The sequence below is a fragment of the Vitis vinifera genome, chromosome 9, assembly GCF_030704535.1.
Source record: "Vitis vinifera cultivar Pinot Noir 40024 chromosome 9, ASM3070453v1".
In the NCBI taxonomy this organism is placed as follows: Eukaryota; Viridiplantae; Streptophyta; class Magnoliopsida; order Vitales; family Vitaceae; genus Vitis; species Vitis vinifera.
In genome coordinates this window covers 7,994,627-8,016,068 of record NC_081813.1, presented here as the reverse complement: position 1 = coordinate 8,016,068, position 21,442 = coordinate 7,994,627, and the positions used below count along the sequence as shown (strand labels likewise).

The window sequence follows — 21,442 nt, the reverse complement described above, 5'->3', positions numbered from 1 at the left end:
AACAAAGGATTTATATGTATAATTGGTAATCCAAACAAATAAAAGCTTAAATCTAATTAAAATTTTAAAATATACCAATAAGTTAATAATATTTTTATTTTTTTATGTTTATAAGAAAAGAAAAATGCTAAAAATTATTTATTAGTTAAGCATATAGAAGAATCTAGCATTAATGAAATTTTGAAGGATAAAAATGTAAATCTAATATTATAAAATTTTAAAAACTACTTAACCTATTTTGCTATAAGTGCTAAGCCAAGGTTAGTTTATTTAATAGAGTAAATAATTTTTTAAGAAAGGAAAAAATAATAAGTGGTAGGAAATTTGTGCTACCAAATACACTTATTACACTTAAGGGAGTAGTTGTCTTTTAACTTTTTAAATTTTTATTTTTTATCAAATACCCTTTTATGATTCATCCTTTGATTCTTCAAAACCATCAAGCTATGGTTATTCAACAAGAAAGTTTGATTTTGCAAGTTTTGCAATTTTGTACATGTTTTTTTCAAAAAAATTGGTTGATTAGAAGACATTTATGTTCACACATTCTCACATTACCTAAAAATGAACAATGAGAAGAGTAGTGCTAGAGATTCCAATTTCCATATTGAAAAAGATTGAATATTAGTTATCAATGACTTGACTTTTAATAGCAAATTGATATAGTAGCTATCAATGACTGCACTTCATCACAAAAAATTAATGGTGGGAATTATTAGAGAGACCACTAGACCCACAAGGACTTGGAAGTTTCAACAATTCAAATGGAAATGGACTCCACCTACAAAAATCAACTAACAAGTCAAAGAAGGCATGTGTCTTTATAAGACATCAATGAATCACTATTCTAGTTTATTATATTTAATTATGTGGTGAAAAGTATTAGCATTAGTAGGTTTTTCACAATTTTCATTTACCAATAAAAATATTCAAAGTTGAAACCAATATTTGAAAAATACGAGCTTTTTTATCCTTTTTTTCTTAAATCTGTTAATGTTATATGACTATTCTAATTCATCATATAACCATCAAAGAAAATAAAATTAAAAAGATTTTGGTCAAATCAATCTAAATGTTGAGGAATATCATTAAGTGCAAAAACTATATTAGTTGTTATCCCTCAAGGATAAAAATATCGATAATCGCGGATATATTGGTATTTCGATGTTACGGATATATCTAATATATCGGAGATATATTGGTGGATATTTTGATAAAAAAATATTGGTTAGCCTACAATTGATCAAAACTTATAAAAATGTAAAAAAAAAAAAGAAAAAAAAAAAAACCTCTTAGAGATGAAATTAAAAGTATAATAGATATTTTAAAGTTGTTTTGTTAAAGAAATATATATATATAATTTATCATATTTGATAATAATATTATATGCATTAATAAAAAATATAAATTCTATAAGTATACGTTGATTATTAAATTACATTAAATATTATTCAATAATAATATAATGATATTTGATTATGATATGTCTAATTTTAAAATATTTTGATATTATTGTTTGAATGAAAATAATTAATCATAGAAAATATATTGGAGTAAAGCTAAAATGGTGCATAGAGATGGTAGGAAAATTAACTTTTGGGTTTATATGTTGCCTCTTATTTCATTTGTAAACAAAAAAAGTTTAAATTGCATTAATTAGGATGCCAAAGTTCATGATTTTATAAATGATTTTAAATTAATTGTTAAATTTTTTTTTTTACCATTTAACAAAAGAATTGTCATTATCATGTGGAAAATTTGGAGTGAAAGAGGAATAGGAGAGGATAGAAGAAGGCTTTAAATTAATTAGTTCTTCACCTGCAACAGCCTATCATGCGTGTTAGGCTGAGGCAGCCCATAAATCCAAACTCGAACCGGTCCACTGGCCGGTCCATCTTTCCATTTTCATGAGACTGGAGCTTTTTAGAGAATGCACTCCATGAATATCTATTTATGTAGTAAGTAGTAAAATAATTTATCATTTAATAAAGGTTTTTTCTCTCTCGCCCATTTTTTCTATGGTATCATGGCCATATACAAAACCTTCTTTCAATACTCAGTATCCTTCCATACTCCAAGTCTAAAGGCTAAATCTAAAGGTTATATTTGGTTATTGGAAAGTAATAAGAAAAGAAAAAAAGATGCTAAAAAAAAGGATTTTTTCATGTGTCGGATCCCGTCTAAAAAATATAAAAGAAAAATTAAATATAATTAAAATTAGTTAGAAATTATGCATTTTAAAATTATTTAATCTTTATATAATGAAAGAAAATAAGTAAAATAAGTTTGAAAAAACATATAAAAATAATTTATTAACTTGAAAACTATTTTTTATTTTCCTTCATTTTTTCTTTTTTACTATTTTTTTTTATTTTCTTTCCCTCAAATTTTTGGCAACCAAACATAGTCAAAGGAGAAACATCAATCCTTTTTGTATATAAATCTTCTAAAGTGGCAACACATATTCTCTTAAACACAAAAATTTTGGAGCTCTTCTATAATATCAAGATATATATTTTTTTTTATATTTTTATACTTTAATTTTTTGAATAAACAATAAATTTTAGCATAAAAACCAAAAATATTTTTTGTAATGAATTGAAAAAGAAAAAATTTATTCCCTTCTCACTTTTAAATCTTAATTCATAAAAATTGACGATGGAAATTAATAGAGAGCTATAAGACCCTTAGACCCACGACGACTTGAAAGTTTCAACAATTCAAGCTTACTCCACCTACAAACCTAATATACTATACTAGTTTAATTATATTTATATATGTTTTCCCAATTTGCATTCACTAGTAAAAAAATCAAAGTTGAACTTGGAAAATGGGTTCAATTTATTTTAGACTTGGGTTGTGATTCATGAACGTAACTATCAATGACTTGACTTTTAAGGCCAAATTAATATATGGTTTAGGAATGACTTGACTTTATTGCAGAAAATTGATGGTGAAAATTAATAAAGAGCTATGGGACCACTAGACCCATGACGACTTGGAAGTTTCACAAATTCAAGCAGACTCCACCTACAAACCTAATCTACTATTCTAGTTTAATTGTATTTATATACATTTTCCCAATTAAAAGAATTCAAAGTTGAACTTAGAAAATGGGTTCAATTTATTTTTGACTTGAGTTGGGATTCATGAACGTAGCTATCAATGACTGGACTTTTAAGGCCAAATTAATATATGGGTTAGGAATGACTTGACTTTATTGCAGAAAATTGATGGTGGAAATTAATAGAGAACTATGGGACCACTAGACCCACAACGACTTGGAAGTTTCACAAATTCAAGTAGACTCCACCTACAAACCTAATCTAATATTCTAGTTTAATTCTATTTATATACATTTTTCCAATTAAAAAAAATTCAAAGTCGAACTTAGAAAATGGGTTCAATTTATTTTTGACTTGGGTTGGGATTTAGCTATCAATGATTGGACTTTTAAGGCCAAATTAATATAAGGGTTAGAATGACTTGACTTTATTGCAAAAAAATTGATGGTGGAAATTAATAAAGAGCTATGGGACCACCGGGCCCACGATGACTTGGAAGTTTCAATAATTCAAGTAGACTCCACCTACAAACCTAATCTAATATTTTAGTTTAATTATATTTATATATGTTTTCCCAATTTGCATTCACTAGTAAAAAATTCAAAGTTGAACTTGAAAAATGGGTTTAATTTATTTTCGACTTGGGTTGTGATTCATGAATGTAACTATGATCAATGACTTGACTTTTAAGGCCAACTTAATATAGGGGTTAGGAATGACTTGACTTTATTGCAGAAAATTGATGGTGGAAATTAATAGAGAGCTATGGGACCACTAGACCCACGACGACTTGGAAGTTTCACAAATTCAAGCAAACTCCACCTACAAACCTAATCTACTATTCTAGTTTAATTCTATTTATATACATTTTTCCAATTAAAAAAAATTCAAAGTTGAACTTAGAAAATGGGTTCAATTTATTTTTGACTTGGGTTGGGATTTAGCTATCAATGATTGGACTTTTAAGGCCAAGTTAATATAGGGGTTAGAATGACTTGACTTTATTGCAAAAAATTGATGGTGGAAATTAATAGAGAGCTATGGGACCATTGGGCCCACGATGACTTGGAAGTTTCAATAATTCAAGCAGACTCCACCTACAAACCTAATCTACTATTTTAGTTTAATTATATTTATATATGTTTTCCCAATTTGCATTTACTACTAAAAAATTCAAAGTTGAACTTGAAAAATGGGTTTAATTTATTTTCGACTTGGGTTGTGATTCATGAATGTAACTATGATCAATGACTTGACTTTTAAGGCCAACTTAATATAAGGGTTAGGAATGACTTGACTTTATTGCAAAAAATTGATGGTGGAAATTAATAGAGAGCTATGGGACCACTAGACCCACAACGACTTGGAAGTTCCAACAATTCAAACAAACTCCACCTACAAACCTAATCTACTATTCTAGTTTGATTATATTTATATACATTTTCCCAATTTGCATTCACTAGTAAAAAATTCAAAATTTAACTTAGAAAATGGGTTCAATTTATTTTCGACTTGGGTTATGATTCATGAATAAAGTTCTTTTCTTAGAGCCTACTAGATATTAAAGTGGAAGCAATATTTGGAAGATCGATGCTTCTTTCTTTCTTCTTAGTTTTTTTTTCTTAAAATTTTTAATCATGTTATATAAGCATTCTAATTCATCATACAACCATCAAAGAAAATAAAATTAAAGAGATTTTGATCAAGTTACTCTAGATATTCAAGATTACTTACTAGTGTAAAAAACCTAGACTACACCAGTTGAAGTCCCTCAACATGTGCGCCAAATAATATTTGCACCTCAAGCAATATTATTTAAAACTTTGTTTATGCTTTCAAATGTTTATGAAATTCATTGTTGTTCTTTCTTTATAAATCTTTGATATGGATTGCAATCTAAACATTAGAACTTGTAGAGATGATGATAAAAGAAGTGTTTTCATGTACTCACTTTGCCTTATTCTTAATAAGACAAGTTTAGGATTAAAAATAAATGGATTAGGGATGAGTTTAAGATTTTTATTTTATATTTTAAAAATTCGGATTGGAATCGAAGGGGATTATTTCTTTGTCCCACTCTACCTTACCCGATTATATATATAAAAAATAAAAGATTATATTTATTTTTAACATATATAAAATAAGAAATTTACTTTTCTTAAAAAAAATTGTAAAATTTGTTTATTTTTTATGTAGTTTAATTTTTTTAAAAGAAATTGATTTTATTTTTTTTTTTAAAAAAAAATAAACTAGTGAGAGTTAGTGTGAGAATTTCTCATACATGTCCCACCTTGTTAATTTTTTTTTATTTTGTTGGGTAGGGATGAAAATAGATATAAATAAATATAATTTAATTTCTTTTTAAGAAATTGAAAAAAAATGGGATTGTCCTAGTTTTTAAATTTTTTATTTATTTTAATTTTGAGTTTATGGAGTATAACATTCAATTAATACAAGATAAAAATAATTATATTTGATTTCCATTGAAGAGAATAATTTATCATCTAGTAAAGGTTTCACCCTCTCTCCATTTTTTTCAATGGTATCATGGGCATGGGCATGGGCATATATAGAACCATTATTCAATACTCTTATCTTTCCATGCTCCAAATCTAAAAGCTATGTTTGAGTCCTAAAAAGTAATAAGGAAAGAAAAAAATAACAAAAAAAAAAAATGTTTTTTTTTTCATATTTGGTTTTGCTTTGAAAAATAATAAAAATCAAACCAAATATAATTAAAATTAGTTAATCTTTATTTAATAGAATAAAATAAGTAAAATAAGTTTGAAAAAACCAATGAAAATAATTTGTTAACTTTAAATCTATTTTTCATTTTCCTTCACTTTTTATTTCGTTATACTTTTCTTCTCTATTTTTCTTCCCTCACATTTTCCCTCAAATTTTCCGGGAACTAAACATATCCAAAGGAAAAAAATATCAATCCCTTTTGCATATAAATCTTTTAAAGTGGCAACACATATTCTCTTAAACAATAAAATTTTGGAGCTCTTCTATGATAGCTAGATATACTAGAATTTTTTAATAAACAATAAATTTTAGCATAAAAACCAAAAATATTTTTTGTAATGAATTGAATAGGAATTAAAAGAGAAAAAAATTATTACCTTCTCACTTTTAAATCTTATTTCATAAACATTTATTCATATTTTTTATATATTGGGTTTTACTTTTACTAATATTGATCTTTTTTTTTCATATCTCATTTTTAAAAAAATAAAAATAAAAAAGAAATTTATGTAAAGAAAAATGCTATAATAAACTCAATTTCATAAAAATAATTAAAAATTTTCTTTTACAATTACTTTTTTAATTTTAGAAAATTGACATATTTTATATTGTTGCATTAAGAATATTAATAAAAGTAAATAAATTCATATCATTGAAAATAAATAATATGGATCCCTAATTGGCTGTCTAACTTCCCATCACAAATTTAGAAATATTCCAACCACATTTAAAATAGATCAATCTTCTTTTAATTCCAAATTCTTTATCACATCATATATATTGCAATTATTTATGCATTATTGAAATTATATATGCAACAATTTTAAGATTATTTTTCAAGGACCTTGGCCTTCATTTTAGTCAATGCTTTTATTTATTTTTCTATTTAGTATAGTTTTTTTCTCTGTATCAGCAATTTATTTCTTCAAAATGATGATACCAAGAGAAGGCCTTGGCTCAGGCCCACGGGCAACTCAAAGCCCAGCCTTTAAAATCTGGCCTAGGCCTCCAACTCGGGCCAACATGGTGTCTAGTCTACTTATTATAATAGATTCCATTAGTTTGATGGACTTTAAATTTTTTATATTATATACAATTTATATTACTTGCATAATTATTCCATTAATGATCTTATATTATATTTAATATAAACATGTATAATTTAATGACATATAAGTTGTAATAAATTATATTGACTATGTAAAAAAATAAAGTCGGTGTCATAGATAAGAAAAAAGATTTAATTGATCATGTCTTCCTAATAATACTAATTTTTTATTCTATTAGTTATATTTAAATGTGATCTACCTAAATATTTTTTTGCAAATTTTTTAAGATTCTATTGATGCTACCAACACTTGAATTTCTTGATTTTAAAATAAATATGAATCCAAATTCTACCATATCAAACTCAAGAAATGGCTTCTATAGTATTACACAAAACCAATTTAAGAGGATAAATTTTATTTTTTTGAATTGCTTTTCTAATTATTTATTCTTTTTTTCCCTATTAAGCTCCAAATTATTTTAACATTAAAAAATTCTAAAAAATTTGAATTTGTCGTAATGTAAAGTAAACACCATTCATAATAAATAGTAACCTTGAGGGTAATGTGTTTAATATTTTGAATAAAAAAATACAAAAAAGAAAGAAATATTTGTGCCAAAGGAACAAAATAATTTTTACTTTGGAAAAACAACCTCTAATTATTGAAAATTATAAATATAATCCCAGTTTGACATTTTTGCCCTTTTTTATTATTATTATTATTAAAAGAAGTGTTTGAATTTGAAATAGGGACATATAAAAATTATAGTTGGAGGGTATTTTTATAAAAATTTATGTTTTTAAAATATGAAGGTTATTCTTGTGAATATGTGATTTTTTTTTTTTAATCCTTTTAATTAAATAACCAAAAAAGGAATGATACATGAAAATAAAAACAAAAGATCGGTGAAATTGACATAAAGATAATATTGCAATTTTTACTTTTAACTTGTATCAATAGTTAACTAATTGGAAAAAAAAAAAGGCGACAATCACATGTATAACCACATTCTTTTCCATGTCAATTAAAACCACAACATTAGTTAGTTTAAATATAATTAAAAATTTATAATATAAGGTTATAATATTTATAATAAAAAATGATAATAACAATTACAAGAAAAAAATAGTTAGTTGAGAAAAAGGAAAAAACAAAAAGGTGAAAGGAGTAAGGTTACGAGAGAAAAAAGGTAAATAAAGAAAAAAAAACAAAAATGGTAGTTTTGTCTTTTCACCTATTATGGATTTGCTAGTAAAATTAAATTGAAACCTTCATAGCAATTATATTTATTCACACAACCTATAAAATATTTATTTAAAAAAATGGTAATTTAACATATTGAAACGTGATTTCAAGGATCTTGACATTTGTTTTAACTAATGTTTTTATTTTGCTTTTCTATATAATATAGTTTTTGAGATGACTGCAGTTCTGGTTCAAAGTAATAATATCAACACCACTCAAGGCTATGTGTTAATGTCAAGTCCATTCTCATGGCCAGCAAGGTGTCCAATCCAATTATTGATAGATATTATTGTATGAGGGAATTGAAAACTCCTACCGATACCTTATACAATATAATTTATTGTTACTTATATAAATATATTATACGACTATAAATATACATATATGATTTAATAATGTGTAGTATATACACATATATTAAGAAAATTATTCAATTCATCATATCATGTTCATGCATGTTACAAGAACTTCCCGGCTGATGTATGCTTGATTTTAAAATATATGTGACATGCAATTCAAGCTAATAAAAAATCAAAACGTGACTTCCTATTTGATATATCAATTAATACTATAAGGAATAGACTAACAAATTGAAATATTATTTTGGAATTCCCATTTGTTATACCGAAGATGACAAATTATACTTACTAAAATTGTTTTTTTAATCATCTATTCTTTTCTTTCCTTTTTTCCTCTAATGTGAACTCCAAATTATAATAATTCTAAAAATTCCTAAAAAACTTGAATTTGTTTTTATGAAAATCAATATCATGCTTAATAAATAAGTAACCTTCAAAGCAATGTGTTTAGGATATTGTATTAAACAATACATAAAAGAAATGATAATTAAGAATTGAAACAAAAGCTGAGAAAATTTAAGCAAAGATAAGGGTGCAAGTTTTAACTCATATCAATCATGCACTAGTAGAGGAGAAAAAAAAGTGGTTGTTGCCTTCATCGCATTTCTTTCCATGTCATGGAAGCCAATAGTAGTTAATTATGTAAATATTATTGAAAACAAAAATCTCTAATTATTCAAAATATGTTAATAACTTGGAAAGAGTATAGGAAACAAAATAATAGCAAAAGTATATATATTTCTCGATAAAATTGAACCATCTTTGACACCAATAAGGGTTAATGTAAAGAATGGTTGAAATTCCTAATAATATCATGATATATGATGTAGTAAAATTTGCAAAGAAAATAACAAGATTGATATTATACCATTTTGCATCACTTTCTTCCGAAGACTCTAATGGTTGGTAAGGTGGTTCAACAACATTTATGCTACATTTTCTCTTTAATGGTGGTCCACAAAGGAAAGGATTAGCTTCATAGTTACTTTCATCAAATTTTGCAAATTATGTATTCATATCTAAAACTCTTCCGAAGATGCTATTGTGAGTCACATTGAACACTGCTAAAAAGTTTAGTCTAACCAATTTTGGAGGAATTTCTCCACTTAGTTTATTATTAAAAAGGTCTAAGCTCTCTATTTGAGAAAGATTGCAAAAACTCTTTGAAATGGAGCCTTTTAGTTGATTACGAGACAAGTTCAATGCATGAATCAAACTTAACATTCCAAGTTCATGAGGGATTTCACTTGTTAAGTTGTTACATGACAAGTCCAATCCAAACATGAAATTAAAGATGCCACCTTTGTAGGAACCATGTCTATTCTTGGTGACAAACTCAACTTCATTTTTCCCTCATATTGCAGACTCTGGTGGCCCCCAAATTTGCCATTTAGTAACCCACATATACACAATGAGAATCCCATTCATATATGGAAAAAAAATGAGAATCCTCATCTTTTTCCTCAAAATTATGAATTTTAACCTCCATCAAAAGAAAGATGAACCTAAATAATGTTAGCAGTAAACATTTTTATTTTTAAATAATTTAAGTGATTAAATAATATGATTTGGAGAGAATTTTTTTTTCCCTTTCCTTGTGTTGTCATTTGAAAAATCTTTATTCAAATTTTGTATCAAATGAAGAAATCAATATAATTTATAAAATTGAGGATTTTTTATGAGAAGGTAGAGTCATTTGAGTCTACAAGTTTACCTACACTTAGAATATTTTTACTTTCTTCTATATTGATCACTTTAGGTCTAAATCTCTCGACAAGGAATTTTAATATTTTTGTGACCACTTTAGAGTAAAGAATTCTTTCCCCTAGACTGAAATGAAAATTAATAATATTAATGAGTTCAATATAAAATTTCAAAGAAGGTTTCATCATCTTTCATCTCTATGTTTTCAAATTTTGTAATTTAAATTTGCAATTTTGACAACTTCACAATGGAAGTACCTTTATGCGTTACTATATAGGAATGTCCCAAGCCTCTTTTAACATATTTACATGTTACAATCCAGTAAAATTCATCACAACAAATCCCATTGAAAATACAGGTTGCTTTGGATTTGAAGGAATAGGATAGAATAGGATATGTATATGCGGACCCAACTCTTTTTGTTTCATCACTTTTTGCCACGTGTAGTAGTTTTTTGTAGGAGGATATTCACGAGTTGTTTGGTCTATTTTGTCGTATCTGTTTATTTGCATACATGCTCTCTTTGATCTTATCTTGGTTTCCTTGACTCCCCCTATAAGTAGCTGATGCACGACTTCATCCTTGAACTTGATATTTATAACAATCATGCTTATCTACTTTGTTAATTCCACCTATTATTAGCCCAAAGATGTCACCTGAAATGAGGCTCTGTACATTCATGTTTTGCTTGATTTCCTATTTGCTCTTCCCTTAGTTTTTACTTTGGCTCCTATCCTTGCTTTTTATTCCTCTATTTCTGGTAAGTTTGGGGTGCTGAGCATCTAAGCTAGGTTGATCATCTTGATTGGGATGTTTTCTAGGAGAGCCCCATAAGAGCAACTTTTATACAGATCAGTATTTCTGGATTCCTGTAAGCCATGTGGATCACATTGAAAAGCCTAGGGATGTAATGGAAGAGTACAGATGAGGATGAGGATTTTGTTGAGGGTAATCGGGCTTAGAACAATATAGATAACAACACTTCTTTGCTAATACCAGTCCCCTCACCTCTTTGTGGTGTTTTTATCGGAGAAGAAACAATTGTGTATTGTAGTGCCAGTGCATTCAAAGCAATCCCAATCCGACCTTCAAATACAAAGGCCTATGAAAGGGTTGATGTTGATGGTTCTGGATACTTATTTGGGTCTCAGCAAGGGCAAGGTTGTTGGCTTGTCATCAGATATGAGATGCTGGCACTTTGGGAACATAGGTTGGATGTTCAACTAAGACTATTAGTAGAGAAGGAGAAGGATGCTACAGAAAAGTTGAACTCACTTGAGGAGAGAGAAATATCTAAACATAGAATCAATCTCTATAAAGATGCTTATGGGGATGGCCAACATGTCAGCGTTGATGTTATCTCATCAAATTTTGAGGGGCAGTCTATTGTCAATAGGCAAAGGAGTTTATGGACAAAATGCGAATAGAACCTGATTCGGTGATCTGGCATGCTTTGCTTAGAGGTTGTAGGAAACATGATGAAACCAAGTTGGCCAATTAGCTGTAGTGAAACTAAGGGAGCTTCAAAGCAGAAATTTGTTAGGAGATAGTCAACGTAAGCTAGAGATGAATAATCATATATCCTTGAAGAAGCTAGTCATTTCCTCTCCACATGCATGAAATAATAGCTCCTCGTTAGTATGACCACCCTTTAGTTGCTATATAGCCACCTATTTCACTAATTGGTTCACCCAAAGAAAACCCATATAGCAATTCTGGTCCAAACCCATCCTCGGCCACTGATCTTCTCGAAGAAACAATGACCAGTTCCCCTGCCTCTTCTCACAAGGTGTTAAACAAAATCGCCTTCCAGAAAAAACTAGTGGAATGTCAAGTCAATCCTCCTACAGGATCCGAGCATAAAGTCACCGATAATCTACAGAGATGGGTGATTGAAGTCAATAGAGCTTTAGGAACTCAGTACGCCAACGAATTGTACCAGCTTCAGGTGGATTTTCCTAAGAAATACCCCGTTGAAGCATTGCAACATACTCTCCATGTTATCTAGTTCGACTGTGAAAAAACTGGCCCTACAGGAATGAACCTTGATTCCTTGAGGAGTCAGGCACACTAAGCAATCTTTGTTGTTTAGAATTTTCTTACAAAAAGATGCAAAAAAACTCACTTCAATACATGTTCAATTATGTTGCAAACACAAGGTGCCTGTTATGGGAAGAGGCCTATGAATATTTTGTGCATCAGTCAAGCTCCAACCCAAGCAAAGGGGTTCACGCAATTCTCAGTCGTGAGTCTTAGTTACTGAGGCAATGGTCTCTCATTTGGAGGTATTGGTTCACTAGATGATATTATCGAATCATTTCAATTACATGTTGTAGGCGGTGGTAAGGATCTGTATGGCACAACTAAGCATAAAAGGGTTCAACCCTTGCTAAGGTTGGTTGTATACGAACTAAGAATGGCAAAGCTACTTGTTGTCGATTTTCTTCAGATGGGAAGTCTATATGATATAATAAATGTGAACCGACATCATATTAACCATTATTCAGGATTTAGCTATCCATATATATACATATGATTTATATTCGTTCCAGAGTATGGGCCACCTTATATGTAGAGCCCAGTGCCATCACGAGCCTTAGATGATGGGCCTAAGACTCGTGAGGCCTAATAGCCAAAGGGTATGGTCCCTAAGGCAGGAGAGTATAAATCCAAATAATAGTGTTTGTTCTTTAAGGATAACAATGTTTTCAAAATAAAAATAGAACTTGTTCTCTCTGGCTTCCCATCGGCATATTTTGAATGAATTGATAGATATATATAAATATATCCTGCATGTGTTCGATGATAATGGAGAATGAACGTCCCACAAAATGGTATTAGAGCCTGGTTGCATTTCCCATTTTCACTGAAACATTTTTTTTTTTAAAACACAAACAAAAGATCCAAGAGGAAGGAAACAACAAAAAATAAATGAATTATGTATGTTAGTTGCCAAAGTAACTTATATTATATAATTTATTTATTTTATAATATCTAAACATGTTATTATTATTATTTAAAATAAGCGACCCAAAGAAAGATTATTTTAATATAATAATAAATAAAGTAGTCATAAATATGTGACATATAAAGTTTATCTTGCATTCAATATGTTAGTCCAAAGAGAGGCACATTGTTTTTGGTTTTATTGTCAATATTTATGAATTAATTTTGTATAAGGATACCAATTACAAGTTAATATTTATTGTCAAAAGACAGAATATTAATGTTTGTACTAGGTATCTTGTATGATGTTATTTTTCATGTATGTATGATGTTTATGTGGCTGATTGTGAGCTTTATTATTATGAATTCAACATATTCTATATCTGCAAATGTCAATAACATTCCTGCCCTTAATGGCACAAACTTCAAGAAATGGAAGGAACACGCTATAATTGTGCTCGGGTGCATGGATTTAGACTATGCATTAAGAGAGGATCGCCCTCCAGATCTTACTAGTGCCAGCACTGCTGAGCAAAGGTCTACTATGGAAAAATGGGAGCGATCCAATCGCATGAGTCTAATAATAACGAAGCACTCAATTCCAAAAGTTATAAGGGGTGCAATACCTGAGAAAACTCGAGCCAAGGCATTCTTAGACCAGATAGCAAATTGATCGCTGCAAATGAAAAGGTTGAGACAAACACTATTCTTAGTAAGCTTGTCTCTATGCGGTATAAAGGGAAAGAGAATATAAGGGAGTATATTATGGAAATGTCTAATCTTGTGACTAGACTAAAGGCACTAAAGTTAGAGTTTTCGGAAGACATACTCGTGCACTTGGTCTTGATCTCTCTGCCTACACAATTCAGTCCATTCAAAATCAGTTACAACACACAAAAGGAAAAATGGACTTTGAATGAGCTTATTGCTCAATGTGCACAAGAGGATGAGAGATTGAAACAAGAAAAGATAGAAAGTGCTCACTTGGCTTCCACATCTTAGGGATTTGGTACCAACAAGAAAAGAAAGAGGGACAATAAAGAAAAACAAACCATGTGATTAACAGATCGAGAAACAGGATTTCCAAGAAGTAAAACGATCCAGAAAAAAAAAAAAGAATTTATGGTAATTTGGTTTTTCCTTGGCTTGCCAGAATCCACCTCAGTTCTGAACTTGGATGAGATTAATCAAATTGATTCAACTCCAAAACTACAGAAAAATCTTCTACAGAGAAAGCAGTACCTTGCACTGTAAGGCGCCTTGCAAGTAAACCTGAAAGATTTACTTGTACCACTGTTCCACCCTGAAAACCAATAATAAAAAGCCTTCCATCAACATTTAAACCATTGATGTCTCCCCAAAAGTAGGCCCCTCCAATATTATCCAGTATAACATCAACACCTGTCATTCAACATTTTTGGGGTTAGATCTTCACAATCGGAATCAAGTGGAAGATGACTATTTATCTTTTCAAACATTCCAGACTAGTGGATTTGGTGCACTAAAAAATAAAAAGCAATTCCACCTTCAATTGAAATTATCGTTAAGATACAATAGAATATACCTTTCCCTCCTGTTTCCTCCTTCACCCATGCAACAAAGTTTTCAGTCTTGTAATTGATGCACACATCTGCTCAATGATCCTTACAAATAGCTAATTTTTCCTCGTTCCTGGGTGGAAAAAATGGTTGAAAACATGTGAAGAAAAGGAATTGGTGCCATGAGATAAGCATTCTGTGAGATGAGGTAGAACAGTGATGGCAAACCTGCTGTAACAAATACCCTTGCTCCTCGGTATTTCGCTATTTGAATAGATGGTACCAATTCCAATTGAACCCCCATGAACCTGAAATATTATCAGTCCTCTCATTTCACTATTCAACCATGCATAAAAATTCCATCTGGATAAAGGGGGAAAAAAATTTACCATTTGGATTGTGCATCAATCGCCCATTTGATGATAGGATCAACCACAAGTAACTCTTTGTGCTACTCATCTTACTTCAACATAAAATTTCTTCTTTTGGGGTAATTAATAGCAGCCATCCAACATAATTTTCCAGAGAAGGGTTGAGAAATTACCATGACAAACCGTGCAATAAAAAACAACATAGCCTTGGATGCAATGAAATTGTGGGATACAATGTATCTAAATAAGAATATGATGATGTAATGATTTAATTAGAACCATGGCTCTTCTACCTCCCTAATCCAATATTGATGCACACACATTAAACAGCAACAGGGTAAATTTGTGCTGGTAAATATATCAGGCATCAGAAAATAAAAAAGACAAAAAATTCACCAGGAATGTTTCTCCTGCAGACAGTCGGCTCATCATTAAAACAGTTGACCAAACAGTACATGCAACCTCAGCAGCATCCTTCAGAGAAACACCAGATAGGACAGGGAGAACTTGCCCAGCTGGAACAGCCACTTTTTCAGCATGCCCTCCACCAGAAAGAAGAGCACACACCTGTATACCATGAACTGTCATACAGATTCACCATGTACCATGTATATTATGAACTTGTACTCAGGAGGAAGCAAAATCACATAAAGGATATCATTAAAATTGGTGCTTTGTCTTCTAATCACTAACAGATGGTAATGGAGTGGATTCCAGTGTTGCCATGATTCACAAAACATGACAAAGGAAATGGCCAATCGATCTGTTACAATATAGAGCCTGTTTGTTTAGTAGAAGGGAAAATGGTTTTTTCATAAAAGCTTTAATTTTAAAAAATGAAGACCATGAACATGTCCATTTCAGAACCTTTTAAATTGATAAAGTGTTTGAATTTTTTAAAAACAAGTTCTGAAATAATTCATTTTCAGGAAATATTTTCGGAAACAAGTTCTGAAAGTAGGCTACCAAACATGTTTTCTGCATCCATTTCCGTTTTGAAAAACAAAACACAGTTCTTATTTCTGCTACCAAACCGGTCCACAATATGTGGAAAAATTTTCACTAAGCAAATTGGTAATGAACCCATAACCTTACACTGACCAATTTTCTTACAACCATAAATTTGAAAACCAATAAGCTCAATAATTTAACCTATCATAAATTTCCCCAAAATTCTCAACAAAGACTCCTTAACACAGACACGAACAAAAAATTCCCGTTTTCGCAATCAACTAACCTCCTTATTTACACGTTCCTAGTGTTTGATAGCCGAGAAAAACAGAGGAACAGAAACGAAATCAAAATATTAGGCAATTGAAATACCTGATCGCCAACCTTCCATCGAACGACGGCTTTTCCAACAGCTTCGATGATTCCAGAACATTCGAGACCCGGGTAGGGACTGCCGCCTTTGAGGAAGGGTGCAAGCCCTTCCTCTGGAGCGTATCTGTTCGGTTAATGGCAGCGGCGTCCACTCTACTTAGAACTTCATCATCTCCAATTTCAGGGTTTTCGACTTCTTGCACTTGGAGAACTTGGGGATCACCGGAAGTAGTGATCACTACGGCTTTCATGGCTACAGGCCTGACTGTTGAAGCTACTTTTGGGATATGAATGAGAGGAAGATGAGGCAGTTAGGGTTTGGCTTCGAGGTGAAAATTAATTCTGAAGAATTATGAATCTTCCGATTCCGGAGGGTTTTCGGAAAGAGAAGGGGTTAGGGTCACGGAATTTAGGTTTCCGGGATAAGAGGAAGAGGAGGCAGACGTTAGGGTTTTTCGGATAGCCATGTTTGGAGGTGAAAATTAATTTGAAGGATTAATTTTGATTTGGTTTCAGTGTCTCAAAATGTGAAGACTCGAGAAAGAGGATCACACACTTTTGTTTTTTTTCCTTTTTTTTTTTTTTTTTTTTTTGTAATTTATTTTAGCCATGTCGGATGCTTAAGTGGTAGATTGGAGAGCATAAAAACCTAATTTTTATTTTTTATTTTTAGATTAGCATATTTACCTGGAATTTGGAAAAATTAGGTTACGAGATTCTTATTATTTTGAAATGGGCAGCCCATAACTAAATTTAAATATTTTTAAATTTAATTATTTTACAATATATATATATATATATAAACTCATTAACAATATTATTAAAATGTTTTTTATATTTTTAATAATATGTTAAATATAATTCCAAAAAGAAAATAATTAAAACTATTTTATTTGAAGTAAAGTTTAAAGGAATAAATAATCTATTAGGGGAATGATATAATCATGCATCATTTCAAAAAAATTGTATTTTTTTAAAACTTTGATTTTTTATTTTCAAACAATATGGGTTTCAGGCAAAATAACCAATGTTTTCAGAATCGGACCGGTGATCGAACTGGAAAAGTTACCGGTTCACGGTTCACTGGTCGGACCGGCGGTCGAACCGCTATCGAACCGGTGACGTAATAAATATATAATTTATATATTATTAAAATTAAAAATAATTATAAAAAATTTTAAAATATATATGAATAAATTAAACATCAATAATATTATTTTATATCTTTGATATTATCAAATTAAATCATATTAATATTTTAAATTTTATTAAATGAAATATGTATAATATTTAAATGTGAATATAAAAAAAATGAAAATTTAAACTAATTTCATAATTTTTAAAAATATTATATTATTTTTATTTAATATTATAAAAAAATTTAAAATCTAATATATATTATTTTGTTTGGCACATTAGATGATAAAACACATGTAGCCGAGTGGTTTCCTAGGTGGACTAGAGTTAAAGATTGGTCCAAGGTTCAAATTCTGTTGGTGGAGTTTTGTTATGTTTGTTATGTTTTTTTTCATTGATAAAATGCAATCCCACATCGGAATATGAGAGGAACAAGGAGTCAAATGACTCCTATAAAAGCCATCCTCAGCAAAGCCTTGGCATGATCTTGTGGGCTCAAAAAAGAGGCCCAGGGTAATTGGAGTGGGTGTGTGGGCTTGTCACAAGACAGGCCCAACATGGAATCCTACCTTTCATGCTTGCAGCTTACCCACAGTAATATTTTTATTGTGTAATTTTTTTTTTAAAATTAAAATTATTTGAATTGGCCGGTTCCCTTGGAACCGATCGGTTTGTCCGGTTCAGCGGTTGAACCGCTGGTTCGAGCGGTTCAACTCCGGTTCGATCTCAATCCGGTCCAAATGACCGGATCGGACCGGAATGGTGACCGGTCGACGGTTGGACCGGTCGGACCGGCCGGTCCGGTTTTTAAAACATTGAAAATAACTTTCAAAATATCTACTTAGTGAAAATAATCAATATTCCAAATTTACCTTCAAACCCTCCTCTCTAACCTCCAATCAACCACCACTTTTTTTCTTTTTCTTTTTTTCTTTTATTTATTTATTTTTATTTACTTTGATAAGACAAATGAGTTCATCATTACTATAATTAATTTTTAAAGAAAATAACTTTAACACGTGGCAATTATTATACCACATGATTTTTCTTTTATCTTTTTCCCCACCTCTATAATATCCCCATCTTCTTTTTTACTCTTTTTTTTTTTATCAAAATATGTTAGCTTGATGAAATCTTTTTAATTTAATTTTTTAATATTTCATTTTTTATATTTATTAATTTTAATTATTTATGAACATTTTTAAATATAAAATAATAATATATAATAAATAATTATTGATAATAAATTTAATATAAAAATAAATACGTGATGAACAAATTTAGAAATTTAGGATATAAAATAATAATATATTCAACTTTTTTTATATATTGGTTTCCTAAGGAATTAAAGAAATTCATGATTTTCTTTTTTTTTTTTAAATATTTCATGCTTTATTATTAAAAATATAAATTAAACTAAGAAATTCATGATGTTTTAATCTCCCTTAATTTCAAAAAATAGTTCAAAATATGATGGAAATAAAAATAAGTAAATTCATATAAATTAAAATGAATAATATTGCACCCTAATTAGATGGTTTATTTCCCATCACAGTTTTAGAAATATTTCACATGTTATTATGTTTGTCATCCCTCCCCTCTTTAAAACAAATAATTGTGTAATATATTTATCAATTATTACAATCAAAGAAAAAATGTTAGTGCCCTACAAAAGAAAAGAAAACATTACTTTGTGATTGATATTTCAATCATTGCTATAATAAATAAATAAACATTTCTAACAAATTGAAAGATTATTTTTGAATTCCCATACTACGCCAAACAATTCTAAGATAATAATTTAATACTCCCTTGAATTGTTTTTCTAATTATTTATTATTTTCTTTCTTCTTTATTTTTAAAAATCTGACTATGAAATTATTTTAATGCTAAGTTCCTAAAAATTTGAATTTGTTTTTATAAGAGTAGCATAATATGGTTAAATCTTGAATTAAACAATACATAATAAATAACGGAACTTGAAAATAAAATCAAAAGATGTTAGAATTTGAGCAAAGTATGTAAGTTTCAACTCATAGCAATTATAATCCCATTTCTTTTTATCCCATGGAAACAAATAGTAGTTAATTATGCAAACATCATCCAATTAAAAGTATCTAATTATACAAATATGCTGAGAACTTGGAAAGACTATCAAAAACAAAATAATAGCAGGAATATACACATTCCTCAATAAAATTGAACCATCTATGACGCCAATAAGGATTGATGTAAAGGATGGTAACAAATCCTAACAAGATCATGATATATGAAGTAGTAAAACTTGCAAAGAAAACAACATGATTGATATCATACCATTTTGTCTCACTTTCAAAAGACTGTGATGGTGCGCATGGTGACTCAATACTTGTGTTGCATTTCCTCTTTAATAGTTCCCCACAAAGGAAAGGATTACCTTCATAGCTGCTTTCATCAAATGTTGCAAATTGTGCTTTGGCATTTGGAACTCTACCAGAGATGTTGTTGTAAGCCACACTAAACACCGCTAAAAAATTGAGTTCAACTAGCTCTAGAGGAATTTCTCCACCCAATTTATTATAAGAAAGGTCTAAGCTCTCTATTTGAGAAAGATCGGAGAAACTCTTTGGAATGGAGCCATTCAATTGATTGTGAGACAAGTTCAATGCACGAATCCAACTTAGCATTCCAAGTTCATGAGGTATTTCGCCTGTCAAGTTGTTACATGATAAGTCCAATCCAGACATGAATTCAAGGATGCCACCTCTGTAGAAGTCACGCCTGTTCTTGGTCACAAACTCAACTTCATCTTTTCCCTTATATACTGAACTTAAGTCCTCCCAATATTTCACCAAGTAACCTGCATATACAAGATGAGAATCCATTCCATACCTAATTTCAATGAACTGTCCAAACACGTTGTCTTCCTTTTTCATCTCCCCAAATCGGATATGGCCAAAGCATTTGGGAATTGGCCCTGAAAAAGAGTTGTTTGAAAGATCCATCAAGCTTATTTCAGTCAAATGACAAAGATGATTTGGAATAAAACCACTTAAAAGGTTTCCTCCCAGCAAAAAAATCCTTAGCTGCTTCAAAAGTGCAGAGATTGAATTGGGAATACTTCCAAATAACCTGTTATCTCGCATATCCAAAGTCAATAAATGTGAGGAATTGAGAAAATCTCTGGGTATTAATCCTGTAAACATGTTCCCTTGCAAATGTAGATGCTTTAAACTCTCCATGGTCTTCAAACAAGGAAGAGATCCTGAAAGAGCATTTTGAGAAACGTCAAGAAACTCCAAACCCCACAATTGAGAAATCTCGGGTGGTAATTTGCCTTTAAAACTATTGTTGCCCAACACCAGTGTAGTCAAATAGGTCATGTTACCTATCTGGCTTGGAATTTCACCTGACATGTAGTTGTTGCTCACATCCAACACCCCCAACCAAGAGCTTTTAGAGATTACATTTGACAGAGTTCCCGTCAACTGATTATTGCCCAAATACAAAACTTCCAACCTAATCAAGTTAAAGTCCCTTGAAAATATTTCACCATGAAATTTATTATTTGATAATTTCAAAACCCCCAAATCTTTTGCTGCAAGCAATTGCTTTGGTACTTCTCCAGAGAAATTATTGGTAGACAAATCCAAATACCATAAGGCTCTTAGTTCAACTATTGAGGATGGGAGAATACCCTCAAAACCATTGTCGGATAAATTTAGATATTTCATATTTGGAATCATATGGGCCACATTTTCTTGAAGTTGTCCATCCAACTGATTGTGTGAGATATCCAATGAATGGATACGGGTATTACGTTCCAAGGGAAGTAATTGACCCATTAAAGAGTTATTCCTCAGAACTAGAGATTTTAGTCTCGTATTGTTTTCAAGCAGCCAATTGGGAAAACTTCCTGTCAAGTTATTATGTGAGAGATCAACCCCCACTAACCTGAATTGGTATTGAAGAAAACTA

At 30.1% G+C, this 21,442-nt stretch overlaps 1 protein-coding gene and 1 pseudogene across 1 annotated transcript; both read right to left on the bottom strand.

Moving 5' to 3' along the window:
• Nucleotides 1-13,833: 13,833 nt before the first annotated feature.
• LOC100244621 (uncharacterized) lies at nt 13,834-16,930 on the bottom strand (annotated as a pseudogene).
• A 2,672-nt stretch (nt 16,931-19,602) lies between these two features.
• LOC132254267 (cuscuta receptor 1-like) lies at nt 19,603-21,309 on the bottom strand. The gene has a single exon (XM_059739556.1). It carries the CDS (start codon nt 21,307-21,309, stop codon nt 19,603-19,605), a length of 1,707 nt encoding a protein of 568 aa, XP_059595539.1.
• Nucleotides 21,310-21,442: the final 133 nt, after the last annotated feature.